The following is a 21985-nucleotide window of genomic DNA, read 5'->3' as shown; positions in this document are numbered from 1 at the left end:
CACAAAATGAATACAGATTATACTTACAAGAAGTATGTAATACACATGTAGTTAGTACACAACCGAATATACAGAGTATACAAAGTTCACAGAAGACACAGAATATATGCACGTCAAATATATATAATATCATATAAAGAATACAAATACCATACGTTAGAGTATTACAAATTTAACAAAATGTACAGAACAAAATAGTATACAGAATATGAGGAATATACATATACTCTAAAAACCAAATAAGACCATAACTGCTTCGCGCAGCTGGGATGAGCACCAGAGGTCTCTCTGTAACATGGGCGCTAGAATTTGTCATACACCGGGTGACATAATGAAGTATTTCTCAAGATATGAATACTTATGAATTGGCACGTTTGTACTTCACAGACACTCGATGTATGATGCTACACGAGGCATAATGATGCTCAATTGTTTAAGACGTTGGTAACTAAGGTAACCGAGAGGAATATGCGCAAACAAGACCGAAATTCGTCATTTCGCAGTTATGGTCTTATTTGATTTTTAGAGTAGAGCATGTGTCACTGCTTCTTAACACTAGTGTTCCTCAAACTTGTTAAAGGTGTTTCGTGAAATTATTAAAGCACAACAGACTAACTTAGAATCTTTATATGAGTTGTAGTCTATAATTTTTTGGAAATTCATACAAATTTTTGTTCTTAGTTTTCTAACCTCAGTGAAATTATGTTCTACACATTTTACTTACAATTAAAGATGTTATATAATTTCGAAAATGTTATGAATTACTTATAAATGTATATGCTTACAACAAGTGTAATATATTTAATGTAATAGAATCAAATAGCCACAATCTAAAACACCGCGTGACGATACCTACCTCCTGTTTCACGCTCTAGACAAGTCACACATACAAGCACGGCACCCAACTTAGAATAGTTTTGGAATTGAACGCTGTCCATAAGCAGAGGACGCTAAGGCAGTCTTTAAATTAGGTGTCGGTAATACACATATATATATATATATAGATAATGGCTTAAGAAGGGAGTATAGATGGCGCCTTAAATACGTCTGTTCTCTCGTCTTAATGGCGCTTACAGACACCTAGAATACGTCTTCAAGACGCCCAGAATGCGTCTTAAAAGCGCCTTGGTTAACAATCAGGGCATTCAGTCGTTCAGTCCTAAAATGGCTATAAAATGGGCGTCTTTAAGGCGTCATGTGCTATCTGGGGAATGTGTCACAATACACTCTGTAATACAATGTAAAGAAACTGGTTGTATCGAAACGGGTTTGCTAGCCGCAAATTCCGATACGTAATCGCTAGGATCGTTCAGCGCTGACCGTGGAGGTGAAGGAGGACGAAATATCTCGCCACGTGATTTCGTTTATAATATGCTTTGGACGAGATATCTTGCAACGCAATGTCTTTCATGCGATGCTGTGTGCGAAATATCTCGCGACACAAAACCGTTCCTGCGACGCTGTGTACGGAATATCTCGCGAAGCAACACCGTTTACGAGCTGCTTTGACCGAGATATCTCGCGCTCGCGTTCCCGATTTTCAATGTTTACAACGGAATGTCACTCATCGGTTGTTTTAAACGACGGTATTCCTAAAACACTTCTTTCATATCGTAAATAAAAAAATGTAATAAATGTAGCTCCAATTACCTTTAATAGGAAAAAAAATGTTTTTTTATGATTGTTCAATATTACGAACCCAAAGAGAAAATTATTCAACATTGGTTGTTATATTTTTTTTATTGCGTCCTGTTTCTTCCTTTTATATAAAGACTGTTTGTTATGATAGAATTCAGAAATAATGACTAAAGTTCTTAGTTAATTGGTACTTATTTAGTTGGTTTTAATAAATAATAAATATTATTCTTAATGTTTTATATAATAATTATGTTACATACAAACGTGTATAAGTGTACTATACAGGGTGTTTCGCTTAAAACAGGCCACCTAAATATCTTCTTTATCTGGAATTATACGAGAAATATTTTTTACGTAATTTAGATGGTTTCAAGACACAAATTGAATGGCGACAATTTTTTTATAAGTGTCAGTTTTTAATGATTTTTTCAAAGTCACCTATTGTTTTTTAATTATATACACATCATTTTTCCTGTTGTGTATTATAGCCAACATTATTATGCATTTATCCATGTATAATAGTATGACCTTGAAATGATCTTGAGCTCTAAAACTTTTGAATTGACTTACATCATTTTTTCCAGCATCTGATTCGTCGCTTGAAACCATGTAAATTACAAAAAAATATTTCTCGTATGATCACAGATAGAGAAGATATTTAGGTGGCCTGTTTTAAGCGGAACACCCTATATATTAAAAAAAATTACAAATATTCGTATTTATTCGAATAAAATAACTTATATTTCAAGAACTTGAAATAAAACTTTCTATTTTCATATAATCACTGACAAATGGCAAAGAGAATTAGTAATGTAATATAATAAAATATTCAAACAAATTGACTAGACAAGATAAAAGAAATTTATAAAAACTTGTCTTGTCATTTTTGAAGATATTACAGAAAGCATATCATGTCACTCACGTACTGAAATTTATAATTACTCAATTGTCTGTATGCAATCATAATGCTGATAGAAAATTGGTTTTATGTATTACCCTGCTTTATACAATCTATCGTAAAATGAGCTAATTTCAAATGTCGTTTCGATGCTTTTTACAATGCATTTGTCATTTGAACAAACCATATACTCAAAGGAAAGTGTTCAACAGCATTGAAAGAAAAACGAATAAAAGGTGAAGACAGAAGACTAAATTCCCAAGCACTGCCGCAGTGTTAGGAACATATATCGTAGCTCCCGAGTTCATCCATGGTTCCCAGGTGTTGTTTCTTCTCCTAGGATCAGCCAACCAATCGACTGGTACCTTGATCTGTCTAACTAATATGTGGCCGTATCTTTCTAGGTACAGGTCTAAGTCCCGAGCAATCTGTAAACAGTACATTTATTAATACCATAACTGATGGGGTTACACTAGAGAAAACCCGCTTATTCAAACGGATTTGTTTCTCTATTAGTTCGGATAATCAGTGTTCTACTGTACTTATTTCTAACTATTCCTAAACTCCGTTATAATTGTACATTTCAGTAAACTGTATTGGCAATTACTGCGTTGCATAATTTCCTTCAAACTCGCTTAAGAATAGTAAATAGTATGTTTTTCTGTGCTTCGTCTAACACTTGCATATACAGTATAGGGTGTTAATAATAATGTAGAACACTTTCATAACAAAAATGTTGGAGGACCCGGAAATGCGAGACGTGAGGTGCTTTGAAACAACTTTTTCTTTAACGAAAATGTTGTCCGAGGCTTTGTTAACGAGATATTAACGAAAAACCCCGACCAATCAGAGCGTGAGTCTACCGGCCGAGTTCCCGTGGTAACGTTCGCTACCAAACGCTACCGCAGGAGTTCGGCCGGCAGACTCGGGCTCTGATTGGTCGGGGTTTTTCGTTAATATCTCATTAACAAAGCCTCGGACAACATTTTCGCTAAGGAAAAAGTTGTTTCAGATCATCCCAGGAACCCCATTTTTCACATAGACTAGTGATAAACTCAATATGAATATTACTCACTCTGCGATATGACTCGGCAATGTTTTTCGTTTCGCATGGATCGTTCACTATATCGAATAAACATTCTGTAACATTACACGTGGTAAACACATGTCTATTAAAATATGTCGTGTTTGGACGACACTGGACTGTCGCTTCCCGTCGTAATTGCAACATTGTACTTGGTTGCGTCACTGGGCCTCCTAAATGGTAGGTGATACCTTGAGACACAGAACTTTTCAGTACGAGATCCGAATATGGTGGAACTTCTATCGTTCTGCCAGAATCGCCATAGTATCCATCGTAGTAACCGTTATCGATGGAACCTTAAAAAGAAAAAGTGACATATTTAGAAAGTCTTAACGAAATTACTTGATGTATTTTTCTCCGGAATATAGAATTTCGTAATTTGAAATGCACAGAATATCAAATGAAATACGTTCAATCCAGGCTAATGTACAAATCCCAATTATGTGAATACAGACTCCTCTCGATTATTGTCCAGGCGTCATCCTCACCACTGGGCGAGGGGAAGGCCGTGGAATCTGTCAAACGCATACTTTATTGCCCCTCCGATTTCGTTACCGAGGCTCGGGCTTCGAGCAAGAAACGAATTTACGAGGGTTTGAAGCATTTCTCCCTATAAGATTATTGTCCCGACACGGACCCGATTTCGAGACAATAATCGAGAGGAGTCTGTACTGAGAAATATGGCGATAGCACGCAATTGGACCGTTTTTTCTGTATTATAATTTCTGTCAATACTACAATGTTTTGTACTATAGGTTGCAGTGCGGAAAATTATAAAGTTACTTTAGTTTCATTCGAATCCAAAAGTTACTTAAGGAATTTAAGTCTGATGTATGAAATGAGATAAAGCATAAAAAGAGTATACACATTTACAAAAAAAAGCGGCAATTCACCCAACTGTTATCAAAAACCCTGTACATTTCTCAACCAGCTTGTCATATGTACACATTTAGAAAATCATAAACATTGTTTCGATAAATAGGCTAAATATTCGTAAATTTGCATTTCTGTTGAATAATTTTATAATATACTTATGTATAACAAAACAGAAATACAGTAGACTCTAACTATATTGCCACTGAACACATTGCCACATGAGGTACTTCCTCTTTACACGTACTTTCGCGCACACAAATTCCCTCTCCCACCATGTTGCGTACGCCAGCGCACCAGCACTATCCAACTTTTGCGCAGGCGCTGAGGCCGAGGCCATGGCAACAGAACTTAGCATGGAGGGGACTCTGAACTCATTGCCATTTTACTCCCCAACAGCCCCGAATATGGCAACATAGTTAGAGTCTACTGTATTAGTATAGTTGATGTTTCTGTGTTACGCAATTTACCTCGTAATAATTTAAACCGACTATATATTGCTCCTTCGGTTTTATACATTTCGTCGATGTTTAATAAAAGCTTCTCTCTTCCACGTCCGACGCCTTCGCTGAGAACTCGCCATTGGTCGATACCATCGATCTCACCTAGGTCATTCAAGTCTCCGCCAGCTGCCGAATAAAGAGTCGGTAACCAATCTGTTATATGCACCAATTGGTTCGATACGCGAGCTCCTTTCTGTATCCTTGGTGACCAAAATGCTGCTGCACCTCTCACACCCCCTTCGTACAAAGTGTATTTTGTCTGCAACTCAGAGAAATCAAGCGCACTTTATAAAAATGTTTCAATTGTTAACCTGTATATTCTTTCAAATTTCATAGAATAAGAAAGAATTCATCGAGTGAATGAATATTAATTAACTGTTCAAACGTTTCACCAGGGATATTTAGTTAGTCACAAATGATACGCAATAAAGAATCTATTAAACAAATTAAATTCGTAATCTGTCAAAGATTTGAACACTCGCATGTGCAACTATCATACTGATCATGTACCAGCTGTGGAAAATATTTACGATTATTTCGAATTATAAATTTTTCTTGGTGGACGTGCGAATCATGCACAAACAAAAATAACCCTGAAAATTTCCAAATATCATTAAATGTTCTAACCAAATGAAATAGTTTTTATTATATCGATAACTAACAAGGGAAAATCTCCAGAGCGAAATTCTTTTTCGTTCAAACTAGCATGAACTTGTAGAGAATTAAAATTTATTATTGAACACGGTTTTTTTTGTTTTTGCTAAACAAAACGGTTTGGAAGATTGAAAAAGGGCAAAAACTGCCAAATCCAACTTAACCAAAGCTGACAAATATTGTAGCAATAATGTTTCCCTTAATGATAGTAGTATACCCAGATAGCACATGACGCCTTGAAGACGTCCATTTTACGGCTGTTTTAAGTCTAAGGCGCCTTTAAGCCGTCTTCAAGATGTCACTAGGTGTCGTGTGCTATCTGGGTAGGAATTTTTGTTATACACGTATGGTAGAGGTGTGAATGAGAAAACAAGACACAAAATACTATCCAACCAAGCTAATGTTATAGCAAAAATTAGGACACTTCCCCAGAAAATACCGGGAAACGATGGAGATAATGAAAAACCCTAACAACATCAACAGGGATACAAGCCACCATCTGAACTCAACCTGGAGTTTTCTCCTCCCAGTTTTTTAATTGTTCAGCTAATCAATTAAAACTATGTTTTGATCACAGGCTCCAGTATGTTAGTGGAGCATCACAAGGCACACACTGATGAAGCTAGCTGCAATGCTTGCGAAACGTTGAGAAAATAATTCCACCAGGACACAGCATACACTCGAAAGTCTCAATAGTAATAACTGTAGTCTTCAGTTATATGGTTCATACTTGCCAGAAACAAATTAATTACGATAGCATATTACTTTCCATAATTAGTTATTTTAATTTATTACCTCGCATAGCCAGTTACGTTGTTTTATTTTTAATTATATTAAATTGCTGACTTCATGTCGTAATCTTACCCCTCTCAAAGGGTAGTTTGAGCCCCAGTTTCTGTATCTGCCAATGGACGCAGCCCCGTTGTCTGTGAGAAACAGGATCATAGAGTCCCTGAGCATTCCCTTTTCACCCAACGCGTGAAAGATTCGTCCAACCGAGTCGTCCAATCGTGATACCATTTCTAATTACAATAAAAAAAATGTATAGTTCATAATATAGTTGGAAATAGGATATGTACCCAGCTGATTTAAAACAAATTCAAATATAACAATCAACTTATCAAATAGACTTGAAACCACATCTGAAATTCTTTCTGCTGGAATATCCGAGCCGATAAAGTATTCGAATAATTTATACACCAGTCATGTGGCCAGCAACTGATAATGAGTAGTGAGGAAACGAACTGCACAACAGCAGTCACTACAGGTAATATAAGACTCTGCATGTCATTGTCCTTGAGGGGTCATGGATTTTGGGGTTCCCAGGAACGCAGAGTGAAGTTAGGTCTCTATCACCATAGACGAAATTCTCGTCTGTGCTATCACCTACAATGACCTACATCCATATGTACCCGATATACAGGGTGGTCCACGCAACTAGTTCACCCTGAATAACATCTAAAGGTCATGAGTACCTAGACATATTTTCTTGAAAATATTACGCACAGACCATTTTCAAAAAGCAAAGTGAAACTATTCGTTAATTATTAGGTTTACGGCTAATAAAGCTAGTACTTTTTTTACTCAAAATTTAACGCTCTTCGATAGTTTGGCATAAAAAATATAGGATTCCATTTGAAAAAACGAATCTGACCTTCAAATCGCCGAAATGCTTCCACTTACAAAACAAATATATGCATTACATAACGTATCCCTCCAAACCATACAACTTTTCTATAAAAAGTTTTTTCATGCAATGCATACTTTAGATGTTATTCAGGGTGAACAAGTTGTGTGGACCACCCTGTATATGCAGCGGTGCTAATGTGTTTCATACTCTTATGTTAAGATAGAGCTGATGTGAATTGGAATGGTGGGTATTAAAAGAAAAGATGTAACCACACTACCCCCTACCCCACCGATGGACTCCCCTTGCCGCCGCGATGGTCCAACCTCGTCATTACAGTAAATCCTCGATAAGTGGTTCAAAACTCCTCGGCACAGACAAAGAGAAATCCTCAGGAGTATCATTGACCTTTTAATGAGGTTTAGCACATTTATAGACCTTGGAATTCTGAAGCCAATGATATTTCTTCTAGCCGCATATGGCAATTAGTTTATGAAATATTTAATCTTCAGTGCCGAGGAGCCACCGAACACTCATTGTGGATTTACTGTAGATGGACAGGGTAGAGAGAATCAAATAACCTCCTCATCTAGGGATTTTTTTCTCCTCATATTGGAGGCGCCAGGGACAGAGTCGCCTGTGTAGTTTCTTCATCCAGTCACCATGGTACCATTTATGGAATGATTTTCCCTTCATGAGGACTACACCCCACTTTCAGTCAAGTTATCTCGCCATTCTTGCACTGATAGACCAGCTCAGATACCCCACAGATTAGCTACTCCTGTACTGGAGCTTGGTATAACATCTGAGCGAATATGTGCCTGCAATTGCATTTTATGATTTGCGTATTTTATTGACGTACTGGCGTATTTACGTCGATTTGGTTCACGTATTTGAAGAAATTCCCTATCATTGTATTGGTCCACGGGCTGTTCCAAAGGAGCGTGTACCGCCAGATGCGATATATGAAGATATAGGGGCCTATGGTGTTCATGATTCTCGATAATCCTGATCGCCTCTTCAGTGAATAAGTCCGTTGCGTATTCACGGTTAATCCCGTAAGCAGGATCGTCTCCTCGATGCATATCGTACCCGCTCATGTTCTGAAAAAGATACCGAGTCGATTTGTTTGAAGTAAATCGTTCAAAGTAATTAATGTAGGAATAAGTTTCTTTATAAAATACAAGATCACTGCATACTAACAGAATGTACAGGGTATCCCGCACAACCAAGATAAACTATAGTTTCAAAGTAATCGAAAGCGGAAGAAAGAGAAGAAACTACCTTATGAAAAAATTGGAATTAGTTAAAAGAGAAACTTGAAATATTTCCTGAAGTAACGACTTTCCATCACAAATACTCCAGTGCCTTTTATATTCTAAATGATGATCTATATCTTTTGAATGAAGATTTATGTCTTTTTATATTCTTTCAACAGAAATATGTGAACCCATTAAAAAAAATATCGGTGACCTGGTATATCAAAAAAGTGGCTTCGAAAAAGAATGAATTTCTGTACCGAAACATACTTTCATAACTTTATATCCAAGAAGATATTTAGATGTGCGGTTTTTTGTGAACCACCCTGTATAATAGCGCACATGCGCTTTGAAAATTGTCATATTCCACAGGCGTACCCTGTATAATTAAGAACCCCTTAAATTGCTTTACTTACCTGATTTGAGTATCTATAATCGTAATAGGTAATATGGCTGTTGTAAAAACCAAGGAAAGTATCGAAACCCCTATGTAATGGTGTATACTGAGGTGTATGATATCCCATGTGCCATTTTCCGATTAATTTCGTGGTGTATCCCAATCCTCGTAAATATTCCGGTAAAATTTTTATATTCAACGGCAAACCACGTGGTTCACCACCATGTATTCCATCTCCTTGCATCCCTACGTAACAAACCATTTTGATCTGTTAAGATTTTAAATAAAAAAGAAGAAAGAGAAAAATAAAATTGGTTCTCAGCATACTTAAATTGTTAGTTATTTTGTTGAAACGTGTATTTGAAAATTCTTTGTAATACAGTTATTTACTTATAAATATTGATTGGTAAAAAAACTTCATAATCAAGTTGAATAAGATTGATTCATTTGCATATTCACCATTCCTTATTGTTAGTACTGATCAAAGTTGGTTCGAGCCAGTTCAAGAAAAATTTGTCCTTTATTGAGTTTAGAAAAAATGCCAAATGTCCTTTATTTCGGAAATTAGATAATGCAGAATCTAATGCAAATTAATTATTGTAGGTTTTATTAAATATTGTAGATTTTATTAATTATTGTAGGTTTTATTAAATATTGTAGATTTTATTAATTATTGCAGGTTTTATTAAATATTGTAGGTTTTATTAATTATTGCATGTTAAAAATTAGTATAAATAGATGTTATAAATTAATTAGAGTAGGTTAAAATTAGTGTTAAATAGTTATAAATTAATTATTTTGAGTGTTAGTTTTGTGTAACGTGTAGAGTGTTAAACCCAACGGAGGAACCGCTCGCGGGTGTAACCAATCGCGCAGTGTGTGAACATTTTTCGCGGACGGGACAATCGCTCAGTGTGTGTGGACACTTTTCGTGGACTTCTATGGTGTACATGCATGTGCGGATTAATTTCATAGATACTCGTGGACAGGACAATTGTTATACATGACAACTAGAGGGGGCATTAACTCTCTCTACTCGATAATTATTCGTAAGAAGATATTTACATTTCTTGCGAATTTTATCGAGTAATCACAGTTAATGCGATACAAGTGGATTCGACTCAAATACCACGGGCACATTTATCGACATCTTCTATGGGGTAAGTAGACAGCTGTTCTACCGACTTTTTCTGCACGTCGTTGAGTCTTTAAAGTGACTGTACGCCCCGGCTGAGCCGTGATCCGCTGACACTCCGTGTGCGCGGATTTCCATCATTTGGGTCAATTTTTAAACGCTTATAACTAACAAACGAAGCATTTTTCGCAATTTCGTTATTCTTGATTTTCGTCTTATTTTGCCTCAAAGAATAACCTCTTATATTTTTTCCCACTAGTTTTCGAACACCCTATATATATATATATATATGTATATTTTTTTTCCATAAAATAAAACAAAAATCCTTACAAAATGAACGGTTTTATTTAAAATGAATATTTTATTCCATATATAAGTACAAAACTAACGCATAATGTTTGTAATAATGATGTTATGGTTGATAAATAGCGACCATTAATTACTTACACGAATTTAATACACTAAATATGGCTAAATGTCATATGCTATTTTGGGCTGTCCATAAAGATAGTTCCTTCTTGTACATGAGTACTGTTACAAAGATTACATATACAATTAATTTGGTTAAATTCTGTTGCTCTAAAATTTGCATAATCATCAGAAAACTTATGATTATTATTCTTACTAGTCCATGTTTTACATATAATAAACGATCTGCGGTGGCCGCTGAGTTTGGCCGCTCAGGTGCAGGGGCACCTTCTGCACTCCCGCCAGGAACGGCCCTGGGTATATAGTTGTAGCATTTGATTTAAGGGGTCTCCCTACTGTGACGAGTCAACAATTAGGCGACATTCAAGAATTTTTGTAGAAAAAACTATGAGGTATATCGATGTTAAACTTTTTTCTATGAATTCGTATACACTAATAGGATAAGCTTAATTTGTTTCATTTGAAAATGTAGTACAGATTAAAGGTTACTGTAATTTTCCGGGACTGCCTGAAAAAAATTCCCTCCGTGGCTACCATTATATCAGCTGTCTACGTTATCTCAAATAGAAAATTGAGAAAGATTCTTAATCTGTATGAACATGGCTATTGCCTGTACTAGAATGCATAAAAAAATATTGAAAAATAACAAAATGGTCGAGCGTTGCAAAAAAGTGCCAATTTTCGCGAAAAAAGTCGCTCGTTTTTTAAGTTCCAAATTCGAATGTTGCAAGTATCAACTTCATTATAGTACAGGAGAAAACTATGCACTTACTGAACATGCCTACACAGTTTTGAGTCACTCCGTCAAATAGTTGCTGAGATATCGTGGCAGCCATTTACAAAAATGTCGTTTTGAGAGAAACGCGTTTAAAGTTTCAATTTGAACCTGCGTGCCGCGGCGCGCCCACTTCGGTTAAAGGTTAATAACTTCCTTATTACTTCGAATCGGGCGAAATCTTCTTGGGATTATGGTTTTGAAATATTATGCCTTGAGAAAATGTAAAAAAAAAAGAATCGATTTTTTTCACCCGTCACAGTAGGGAGACACCTTAAAGCAAAAAAAAAGAACATTAATCTTGTGTTACACATACCAATACGTATCGGGTACTGTCCAGTAAAAAAGGCAGTCCTAGAAGGTGTGCTGGACGGCAACACGTAATGTCTGTTCAATATAATTCCATTATATCCCAGAGCGTCGATGTTGGGGGTCAATATTTGATTCGATCCATGAAAACCAATGTCGTTCCATCCCTGTAAGGATATCATAACAGTTTTTAAAGAAACAGAAATGAATCTACATCTCGACGTAGAGGAATATCTAAACAGTGCACCGTAAGCGTAAATTACATTCATACATATAACGCACGAGATAATAGGCCATTATGTAATAAAATGTAACGACGTAATCTAGTAATTGATACGACGGTATGGAGAAGAGGGGGAGAGATTTTTGTTTTGTGGTTATGATGAGTCACAGGCACTAGCATCCTTGTTAATCGCGGAGGCGTAGATAATTTTCGAGCTACGATAATTGTCTTAACTGAGGACAATTTTAATTCAAAACGCTTTCATGCTACAAATTAATCGTAGCGAATTAAGCAAAGCAGGCAGGCAAAAGTAATATGCAAACGGTCACACGTTATATTTGCATTACTCATATTAGGTAGGATATTATAAATAGTTTTTGGCGTTTGTTGTGTACCAATAAATAGTCATCTATTTTCGGTGAAACGCTGTATTTTTTTGCGAAATAATTCAAATATCTATCCTAATTTAACAATTTCCATTATTTGCTCCCAGTACACTTCGTCACCCAGATAGCACGTGCCGCTCAATGACGCCTTGAGGACGGTTTAAAGGCTCATTAGACCTAAAATAGCCGTAAAATGGACGTCCTCAAGGCGTCATGTGTTATCTGGACATTTTGATTAAACAGAAAATTGGAAAGATATTCTGAACCTAAAATGTATTGCCACCATATTGGAACTATAATGAATCAGTTATTGCTACACCCAATATTTAAAACAGACTTTCAAAATAATATTATATTTAGTTTGAATTACATTGAAATTCTAGTCACTTCTACTATCTATCTTGTCTAATTTTAGCGTGAAAAATGTAAGATATACGAGTCACTGCATGACAAATAGCAGAATCGGATAAGCACTACTTAAAGAAATATACAGGGTGAGTCATCCAACACGTACACCTGAATAGCTCCTGATTTATGGGTTACTGAAAAATTATTGTACATAAAAGTTGCATGATTTTTAGGGGAACATTTCATAACGTCTGTAGTTTCTTTGTAGGTGGTGGCGTTACAAAGATTTAAAGGTCAACTTCGATTTTTTTGAATGAAATGTATTTTTTTTATCACATAGTTCGAAAGAATATAGAATTCTGAATAAAAATGTACTACTTTATAACATTTATACATATTTTGCTTCGTTTATCGAAAGTATCCACTCAGTTTATAAATGTACATACATTTATAATATATTTTAGATATTTAATCAGTATTAAAATCCAAAATATCACTGATAATTTGCAGAAATATAAACGTCGATTAATATACATCAGACTCAGATGCATTCAATTAAAAAATTATGCGTTCTTATATAAAAATAAACTACTGTTATTGGTAAAAGTAGCGAAGGAACTCGCACAAAAATATTCGTCCGTAGTCAATATAGTTACTTCACACAAACTTATTATATTGTATAATATTTATAATAAATTAATGGGAATTTACCATAAGTTTTGGTCTGTTATACATATTTTGCACAAGTATGTTTAGAAAATTCGGTATAAACGTTTTTCTACCACTTCTAAAAGAGACAATACATTTTTAGGTAAACTGTATATAATATCTCAGATGAATGTATCCTAATCTAAAGTAAATTAATAATTGTTTAAACTAATATAAATTAAATATGTATGCAGTAAACAGATCCCAAATAAGACATGACGCCTTAAAGACGCCTATTTTACGGCTATTTTAGGTCTAAGGCGTCTTTAAGCCGTCTTCAAGGCTTTATTGAGCGCCATATGCTATCTGGGTATATATATACATATAACAAGTAATAATATACTTGTTTATCACAGCAATATTAATTATTAGAAAATAATAAATGCATTTATACGTTGATTATATCCATATTTCATTTTCAGAAAATTTTCACTTAATTTATCTTTTGCAGTGGATAAAAAATGTTTAAAGCTTGTTTAATACCATGGTTTACGCGGTGTAATTGAAATATTATATACTTTAATCGACAATTACATATTTTAAAAAGGTATAATCAAACGGCATGCAATGAAATTAGGGTGCTTTTATCAGAAATACATTGTAATCATACCAAATCATCAGCCATAAACACAATAATGTGCGGTGCCGTTTCGTAGAGACCAACAACACAACCGATGCACATCAGGAGCAATGGAAACGTATTTATCCAAATGGAAAAAAAATTGCGCATTTTTCACAGAATGGTTAGAAATGCACACCGAAAGTAAACGAAAACTTCAACGCTGGAAAACACTTCCTTTCCGCCACTTTCAAACACAATTCACGAAGAACAGCCTTACGAACATTATGCGGAATGTTTATCGGGCAGTTCCTGCGGGATACAGAAGAATGAGGAACAGAAATAAACACGTTTATATAGTCCACCCACGAAGAAACATGCCATGAATGGACCACATGAAAGGGAAGGGTAAATACACTAATAATTAAGGCAATAAAGGAGGTACGTGTTTCAACTGGGTTGCTTCTCGTCTTACGTCTTCTCTTCTGTACTTATGTAATTACCTATCTGCGTACTATTTCACGTCGTGTGATTTTTATGTTATATTTATATACATATGTATTTTATTAAATTGACCGCCGTATATTATTACTTATAAAGAGAAAATGTGAATAACACAGAAAATTATTGCTGAAATTGTTTATTTTACATCTATGTAATATCGCAACAACTTTGGACAGTATTTGATTATTCGCGATATAAATGATCGATTCGATCATAAAACAATATGTATTTCAGAAATTTCTTAATACCTTGTAAATTTAGCGTTGAGCGCTCGCACACAAAATTTCCGGATTGGAGCATCCATTATGGTTGGCCAACGGTATCCAACAGTTAGGAGATAGTTGAGATATAGTTAGTGTTTTTTCTTACAAATTCCCAAAATAGGGCCTACAACGAAAAAGTTATGACAATTTACCAACGAATATCCAATGTTGAGCCTACAATTGAAACCATAGAAACTGAACATTTAGTACATTGATTTGATTAAAAATGCAAGAAACCCACCTGTCACAGTAGTCGAACAAAATGAATATACTATTAAAGATTTTTAAAAAATAATTTAAAAAATATATATTATTCCAAAAGGTTTGCGAATCAGCGAAGCGGTAAAAATAGAGTATTTTCTTAATGGACAAATAAATGTCTATAGTGAGTATAATGGTAAACAAAAACATTTTTCATAAAAGAAACTGTAACATTCATTGATTTGCAAAAGGCACCGAAACCCGATAATAATGGTATCACGTAAGAAAAAGTATAAGATGTTAAAACATTATTAAACTACCTAAGTCCGGAAGGAAAAGAACATTTCAACAACTTTTTAGCGACGGCTGAAGTGAAACCTAAAAAAAGTCAACCAAAACGACGCAAAAGAAACAAAGAATAAGCAATCGAATGATACAAAAAAATTTATTTTATGTAAGTTATATAAAAAATAAAATGTATATTCTATTAATGCATCATTATTGCAGCAACGAATTTCTCTATTATCCTTAGCAGTGACTCGAGCGAACTTCGAATCAGCGCGCCACGTGCTGCGCGCTTTTGGATATAATTCGTTGCCGTTTCTATAATTTTCAATCAATCCGCCTTATATTTTGCGAAAAACTTCCTCGAACCCTACGGATCAACTTCGTCGCTGAAACTTTTTTCAAATCGAAAGTCTCCTCGATACATTTTTACGGCAAAACTCGAAAACACGGTAACCAATTTACATTAAAATATAATTAAACAAATGAAAGTTTTACTTTTATTCATTCTTAGGAACATAGGGACAAAGTTTCATTCATTTTGAACAAAGATAAAATTTGGGGTTTTATTGTACTTGATAAATTGTAAAGGTAACTTTGCTGGTAAAACACTTGTTTACCTGATTAATACCCAGATAGCACACGTATGTCTTGTGACTGTCTTGAAAATGTCTGTATTCAGACGTTCATGTCATCTTGAAAACGTCTGGTAATATCCTGTGAACAGCCTATCTAGAGCCTGTGAGCGTGTCTTGTGAAAAAACGAATTGTCTTGAAGATGTCTTAAAACGGTCTACCTAGCTATCTTAAAGACAGGTTAAAGCCGTCTTAGGAGGCGTCTTTGTAGGTAATACAAATGTGTTACAGAGATCTTGTAGACATTTTAAGGCTGTCTTATAGATTTTTAACAGACATGTTAGATATGGCTTATAGGCATATTAAAGATATGTTACACACAGTTTAAAGATGGCTTCATGAAGTCTTATAGACGTGTGTCACAGGTAGGTAAGGAATAGTGGTTGAGAATAGATAAATGTTATTACACTAAAACAGAATTTAATGAAAATTCATTTTATTTCAAATATTGATAAAACTACATTGTAAATGTAATATGTGCGTACAAACACTGTAGGGCTTATATGTATAATATTTTGCCATGTCATAATCGTAAAACGATTTCTTACACACTCCACATTATATTGTTTACTAACTCTTTTCTTTCCCTGATAACCAGTTATCTGCAAGTTTCGGGCAAGTTGTCAACAATAATGTACAACTGTTGTCTACAAAACCGTAGCCATCTATTTCCGCATTTGACTACGGTTTTGTAGACAACGCTTAATGTCAACATATTTGCGCAAATTGCACGCAACTGTTGTAGGGTAGTTGACATTGAGGTAGATCATAGACATAGTACAGACATGGCTTGATAAATGTGAATGCCTCGGTTCCGCGGAGTCAAACTCATGAAAACACACGGGGACAGTTGTCGGCACCTCGTCAGTTGTTTGCTCGAAGCTCGAGCCTCGGCCGCTTGCCTTTGAAGTGTTCCGACATAGAAAAGGACAAGCGACGTAGAGAACAAACAGATAAAGCATCTCTTTCCACTCGATTCGACTGTGTGAACCGTGAACCCGCCTGCGACGCTCCCACCGGCCAATGGTTACATTATAACCGATCACACAGTCCGATTGCGTGTGTACCGTTTCGGCCAATAATAATATGACGTGAGAATGGAGGTGATCCAACTACATTTTATTCGTCGACAGCTCTCTGGGCAGTCGCTGACGACTGAACACTTCGATTAATCGTCGTACATTCCCCCGCTTCGTCCGCCGAATACCTAGATCGCATACATTGTTGCACGGCGCGCCGAGACGGCTTCCCATTCACGAGCCAAAAAATATTACATTCCCATGTATTGGCGAGATAATGCTAATGCAACGGTGAAACTTTTCTATTTTTGATTCGTTGTTAATGAAACTTTTACTAGTATATTGGTGAGATTTTTCTGATTAAAATGATACTAAACACGACATAATTTGCATCATATTTACTCATGTAGAAAGTGTTAACAATTCATATTTGTTCATTATCGTTTCTGATAAATCATAAATAAATATGGTCCAAATTATATCGTGTTTGGTATCATTTTAATCAGAAAAATCTCACGAATATGCTCGTAAAAGTTTCGTTAACAAAGACCCAAAAACAAAAAAAAGCTTCATCGTTGCATTAGTATTGTGTCACTCGATGCCCGGGCATGTAATCTCTTCTTGATCTCCCCTCGTTCAGCTGGCGGCTCGTGAAAGGGAAGCCGCCGCGGCGCGCAGCGCAAAAAATTATACGTTTGACTGGTTCCACGACCCCCTTTCCCAGTGGTGGGGATGACGACATCACACTTATCGTGGCCCAGTCGGCTCACACTTATCGAGCCATTTCTGTAATAAAGGAAGGGAGCGTAAGCGAATTGGGGCAAAGCGACTTCCGGGGAGTGGGGAACACGGTCACGTGGTACTCTGAGCCATATTAGCGTTTGGTTATGATCGTGCAAGCGCATGGCGCAATCTTGTTTTCATCGAGTAAAAGTGTGCCCACTGTAACCAGTTGAGGTTAAGGAATTATTTTGGACAAAAATATTAATATCTCAAAAATGGTCTGTGACTGCAGTTAGCTTCAGAAGTCGACTATTGAAAATTGAAGGGAATAAATGTCTAGTCTCCAACCTTTCATAAAAAATTTAATTATCGCGTTTGTTTTACTTTTGTAAGCATTTATAAAAATGTTGATGTTTTCTAAATAACATAGTATAATTTTCCAGTGAAAAATGTAAACATCTAAATTACATTAGTCATTTCTATTCAAAGACTATTTAGAACAAATATTCAAGCAACGATGTACATTTAACATGTCGGATATCTCGAGGACATGAATTTCAGACATCGTAAAGACGTCTATCTCACATGTTCCGAGGACATCCTGAGGACGCGAATTTCAAACATCGCTACGACGTGTCTTCTGGTACATCTTGCAGATGTCTCCAGGACGTGAATTTTATACGTCATTAGGATGTCCTATTTCAGACAGCTTTAAACCATCTTTATTAGGTCCTAGGAGATTCAGACCTAAAACAGCTATAAAACAGACATCTTGAAGATATCGTGTGCTATCTGGATATACTCCGTCTTATACTCCTTCAAATATTTGTAAAGGATTTTATTAGTGTAGTATAGCCAACTGTCTCCCTATTATTGATTTATTGTACACCGACGAGCAAACTCGGCTTCCACTAGGGGAAAAAGTGATGTAGGGGAAGGACCTCCTGCTATTTGGTTTCGGGAATAATTGAAATGTATGTCACATTAACATTCAATTTAACATTTATTTCAGTAATTGGAATAAGTTTACCAAGTGGTAGGAGGTCCTTCTCCTACGTCACTTTTTTCCCTAGCGGAAGCTGAGTTTGCTCGCGGGTGTACATACTCAACAATTGGCCCTACAGAAAGAAACCTTCAGTTGGCACTTCATAGTATAATGACGTGAGCCCTACGTTGGGTATGACTTTTAGCCTAGTTGCAAAAAAAGGTAGCAATTCTAAACGTTGGCCAACCAATACCCAGAGCACATGACGCTCAATGACGCTTTCAAGACGGCCTAAGGCGAGACGCCTTAGACCTCAAATAGCCATAAAATGGGCGTCTTCAAGGCGTCATGTACTCTCTAGGTCCATAATTAAAGATATATGCATAGTATCAAAATCAAACGTACCTTACAGGCCGGATATTTCCGTTCCTCACTGTATGTACATATTTTATAAATGTGCTACCATTTCGCCTTCGGTTTTGTCTATTTGCTCTGCCTACTGTGAAAGTCAGTAGGAACAGCCCGAATTAATACCAATTTCCTCATTCATTTATTGTGACATTTACATACTATTTATTATAATTAGAAAATCCCTCGTTATCTTCAAGAAATTAAAGATAGTACAGAAAACACATGTGCTATCAGTTTGTCTGACACTAAGACTGTACCTCTAACAATATTGCATTAATCCTTGGACAATGACTGGGTCTCATTGACCAGAATTTTCAAGGACTTGTCAGTTAGGTTTTTATATCATTTAATATTTAAATGGAATATGTTCAAGGTACAAGAAAAAATATACTGTTACAATATTTCTTATTATTCTTTTGTAACTGTAGTATAATTGTATGAAAACACATTAGATATTTGAAAGTGATTTATTTTATATTTACAAAACTTTGTTTGATAAAATTGTGTTTATAAAATTTACACAAGTACATAAAGATTCAAGATTTTAAAGTACATAAACTTTCAAGATTCACAACAGGGTATCAAAATTATATTACATTTCCTTATACCTACAAAGTGTAAGTTTGTAAGAATTGTTTTAATCTATTATATTGCATTATATTCGTAACATAGATATATATAACTTTACAGAACTGGCCAGGTTCGAGAAAATTTGTACTGCAACTTTACTATTGCATATTTAAACATTAATGTCTACTTGTAAAAATTCAAACCTCATGTGTATTCATTAACCACTAAAAGATGTTCAGTTTACATTATTGTGTTAATGATCACAAATAAAACAAGACACTTTAAAGGAACACATGAAAAATTATAGAACTTTAATTTTTAACCTGAAAGGTATTAATGTACTCAACTGTATTCAATAACATGTTCTTCGCCACATACATTATCAGTGTTTATAATTGAATAATTCTGTTCTTTATCTTAATTTTGCAATGAAACATGAAAAAAGGAAAATAAAATTTTACATAATTCATAGTCAATGCTGTATTTTTATATTCCAACATTAATATTCAAGTTTTTTGTAAAATCTTAAAATTCCTTCCAGGACGTGATATTTTAAGTGGGATAATACGTTTTTGCACAACTTTTTTTATAATAATCCAATACAATAATTATATTATTATATACACAAAAATACAAATTCTTATTAATTTTTTATTGTACTTCACACTGTATTTTAATATAAATATTGGAATTGTATTATTCACAAAAATTGTAATATATTAAACTTCATTAAAAACTCATGAATTTCAATTAATGAGTTTCATGTGAATCTTTGTATTGTACCATGGTCTTTCATTTTTTCCAGTGCATGTAGATTATCCCACCAAAGTAGTAATTTATGTTTAAGAATTAAACGAAACCATGGACTCAATGGCGAATCTAGCTTGTTTACAAACTCATTAATTCCAGATTTTGACACCCAATGAAGTTCGCTAATTTCATCAAGGTTGGGGTCCAACGTTACATCATCTTTTTGTAGAAATAACATATAATCTATTTCATGTTCACCCCAATCACCATTTACTGCAAAATAATGAATTCTTGTTAAATACAAGAAATCCGATGGTAGAATTTGTGTCAAAGGAATCCCTAATTCATAATTGAGTCTCCTTCTGGCTGCTATGCGAATTCCTAATGCATCCTGTTCTTCAGTTTCACTTAGTATTTCTGCCAATGGATGACTGCAACATGTATTTGTGTAACAGTTTGGAAATGTAACCTACAATGAAACAAGTTATTGTTCTCAATATGTCAATTTTATGAAATGAATGTAACAGTATTCTTTTTCTACCTTATTAGCAGATCGTTTTTGTAGCAGTAACTCTCCCTTACGATTGAAAAGGAAAACACTAAATGCCCTATGAAGTGGAATATATCCGTTTGAGTCTACTGTGTGACAGTCCTTTTTCGTAGCTTCACCAATTGGTTTATCCCATTTATTAACAAGGATACAACGTTCACTTAAAGCAGCCTCTTGCAAAGGTGCTACTCCTACAGTACCAAATTTTCTCATTGTTGGTATTATATTTCGTGCAAACGCATCTACTTCCTTTAACGTTCTACCCATAATTGTAACGTACATATTGTGCAACTAATTTTCAATGTTGAAGATGTACTGCTTTATAGCTTGTAACGTATGCAAATAATAGGTTAACTAAATCATTGACCTCGTAACAATTTAAGAGATAAATAACATTAGAATGAATAATTTAACTGGAAGTATAATACGTTTTACGAACAAAACACTTTCCATCATAAAAAAAATACGGTCGCTACTTTCATAGACGCGCGCACACATGCAACAGAACGAACTCAACGTTAACGGTACCGCCTCCTGAATCTGAATACTGCTGAATGCCACTGAATATATAAGTATACAACGTTCTTCGACATATACTTATTTAGTACTTTGATCTTAGATATACTGTGAAACTGTCAATTATAAACCAACAAGCTTATTTTTTCACCAATATGCAACAAGAATGTCTAGCGAACAGCTGTGCAAATCGCGAGACTTATTTTTGTATTGTTCTAAAAAAAAAACCTTAAAATGGAATCTTTCATAATGATGACAACAGTATTTACTTGAAAGTATGTACACATAGAGACACTATAATAAGAGACTGGTACCTGGCACCGAGCTATTAGCTACCATGAATTTACTAAATCGTACGAGAGAGAAAGAAATATACACTTTTTCACTCGTAACCTATAGAAACGTTAATAGCGGTATTTTGTTATGTATATGAGACATATAAATAATAGTAATTATGAAAATGAGGACCAAGAATATTTCTCAGAATTTCTTCAATATTTGTCAATGGAAAAATCAGAAACCATTTAAACACTGTAAACATTCTTGTTAATAAAGTAACTTATACCAAGCAAAACAGAAGATTACTATGATATAAAAATGATATTAACAAGACGTTAAAAGACATCATTCTGAAGTTTCATTTATGTCATTTTAATATCATTGTAATCTTAAATATTTTCCTTTACTTTATATTGGAATGGAAAGTTCATTTATAATACTAAATTAATGTCAACAATTATAAGATATTAATTACTGCCGAAAGATAA

At 34.9% G+C, this 21985-nt stretch overlaps 2 protein-coding genes across 2 annotated transcripts; both read right to left on the bottom strand.

Annotated features, from left to right (window-relative positions):
- Window positions 1–2591: 2591 nt before the first annotated feature.
- LOC107188167 (arylsulfatase B-like) lies at window positions 2592–14041 on the bottom strand. The gene is made up of 8 exons (XM_015576415.1): window positions 13857–14041; window positions 11589–11748; window positions 8953–9179; window positions 8140–8380; window positions 6515–6672; window positions 4964–5255; window positions 3612–3916; window positions 2592–2964 (listed from the first exon to the last, which is right to left on the bottom strand). The coding sequence occupies exons 1-8, from the start codon at window positions 13974–13976 to the stop codon at window positions 2728–2730; spliced, it is 1740 nt and encodes a 579-aa protein (XP_015431901.1). The 5' UTR covers window positions 13977–14041; the 3' UTR covers window positions 2592–2727.
- Window positions 14042–20162: 6121 nt separating this feature from the next.
- Window positions 20163–21421, bottom strand: LOC107188168 (isopentenyl-diphosphate Delta-isomerase 1). The gene is made up of 2 exons (XM_015576416.1): window positions 20694–21421; window positions 20163–20621 (listed from the first exon to the last, which is right to left on the bottom strand). The coding sequence occupies exons 1-2, from the start codon at window positions 20982–20984 to the stop codon at window positions 20163–20165; spliced, it is 750 nt and encodes a 249-aa protein (XP_015431902.1). The 5' UTR covers window positions 20985–21421.
- Window positions 21422–21985: the final 564 nt, after the last annotated feature.

The sequence above is a fragment of the Dufourea novaeangliae genome, unplaced genomic scaffold (assembly GCF_001272555.1).
Source record: "Dufourea novaeangliae isolate 0120121106 unplaced genomic scaffold, ASM127255v1 scaffold130, whole genome shotgun sequence".
Lineage (NCBI taxonomy): Eukaryota > Metazoa > Arthropoda > Insecta > Hymenoptera > Halictidae > Dufourea > Dufourea novaeangliae.
The sequence above is the reverse complement of the archived record's forward strand: the minus strand, read 5'-3'. Positions and strand labels throughout refer to the sequence as shown.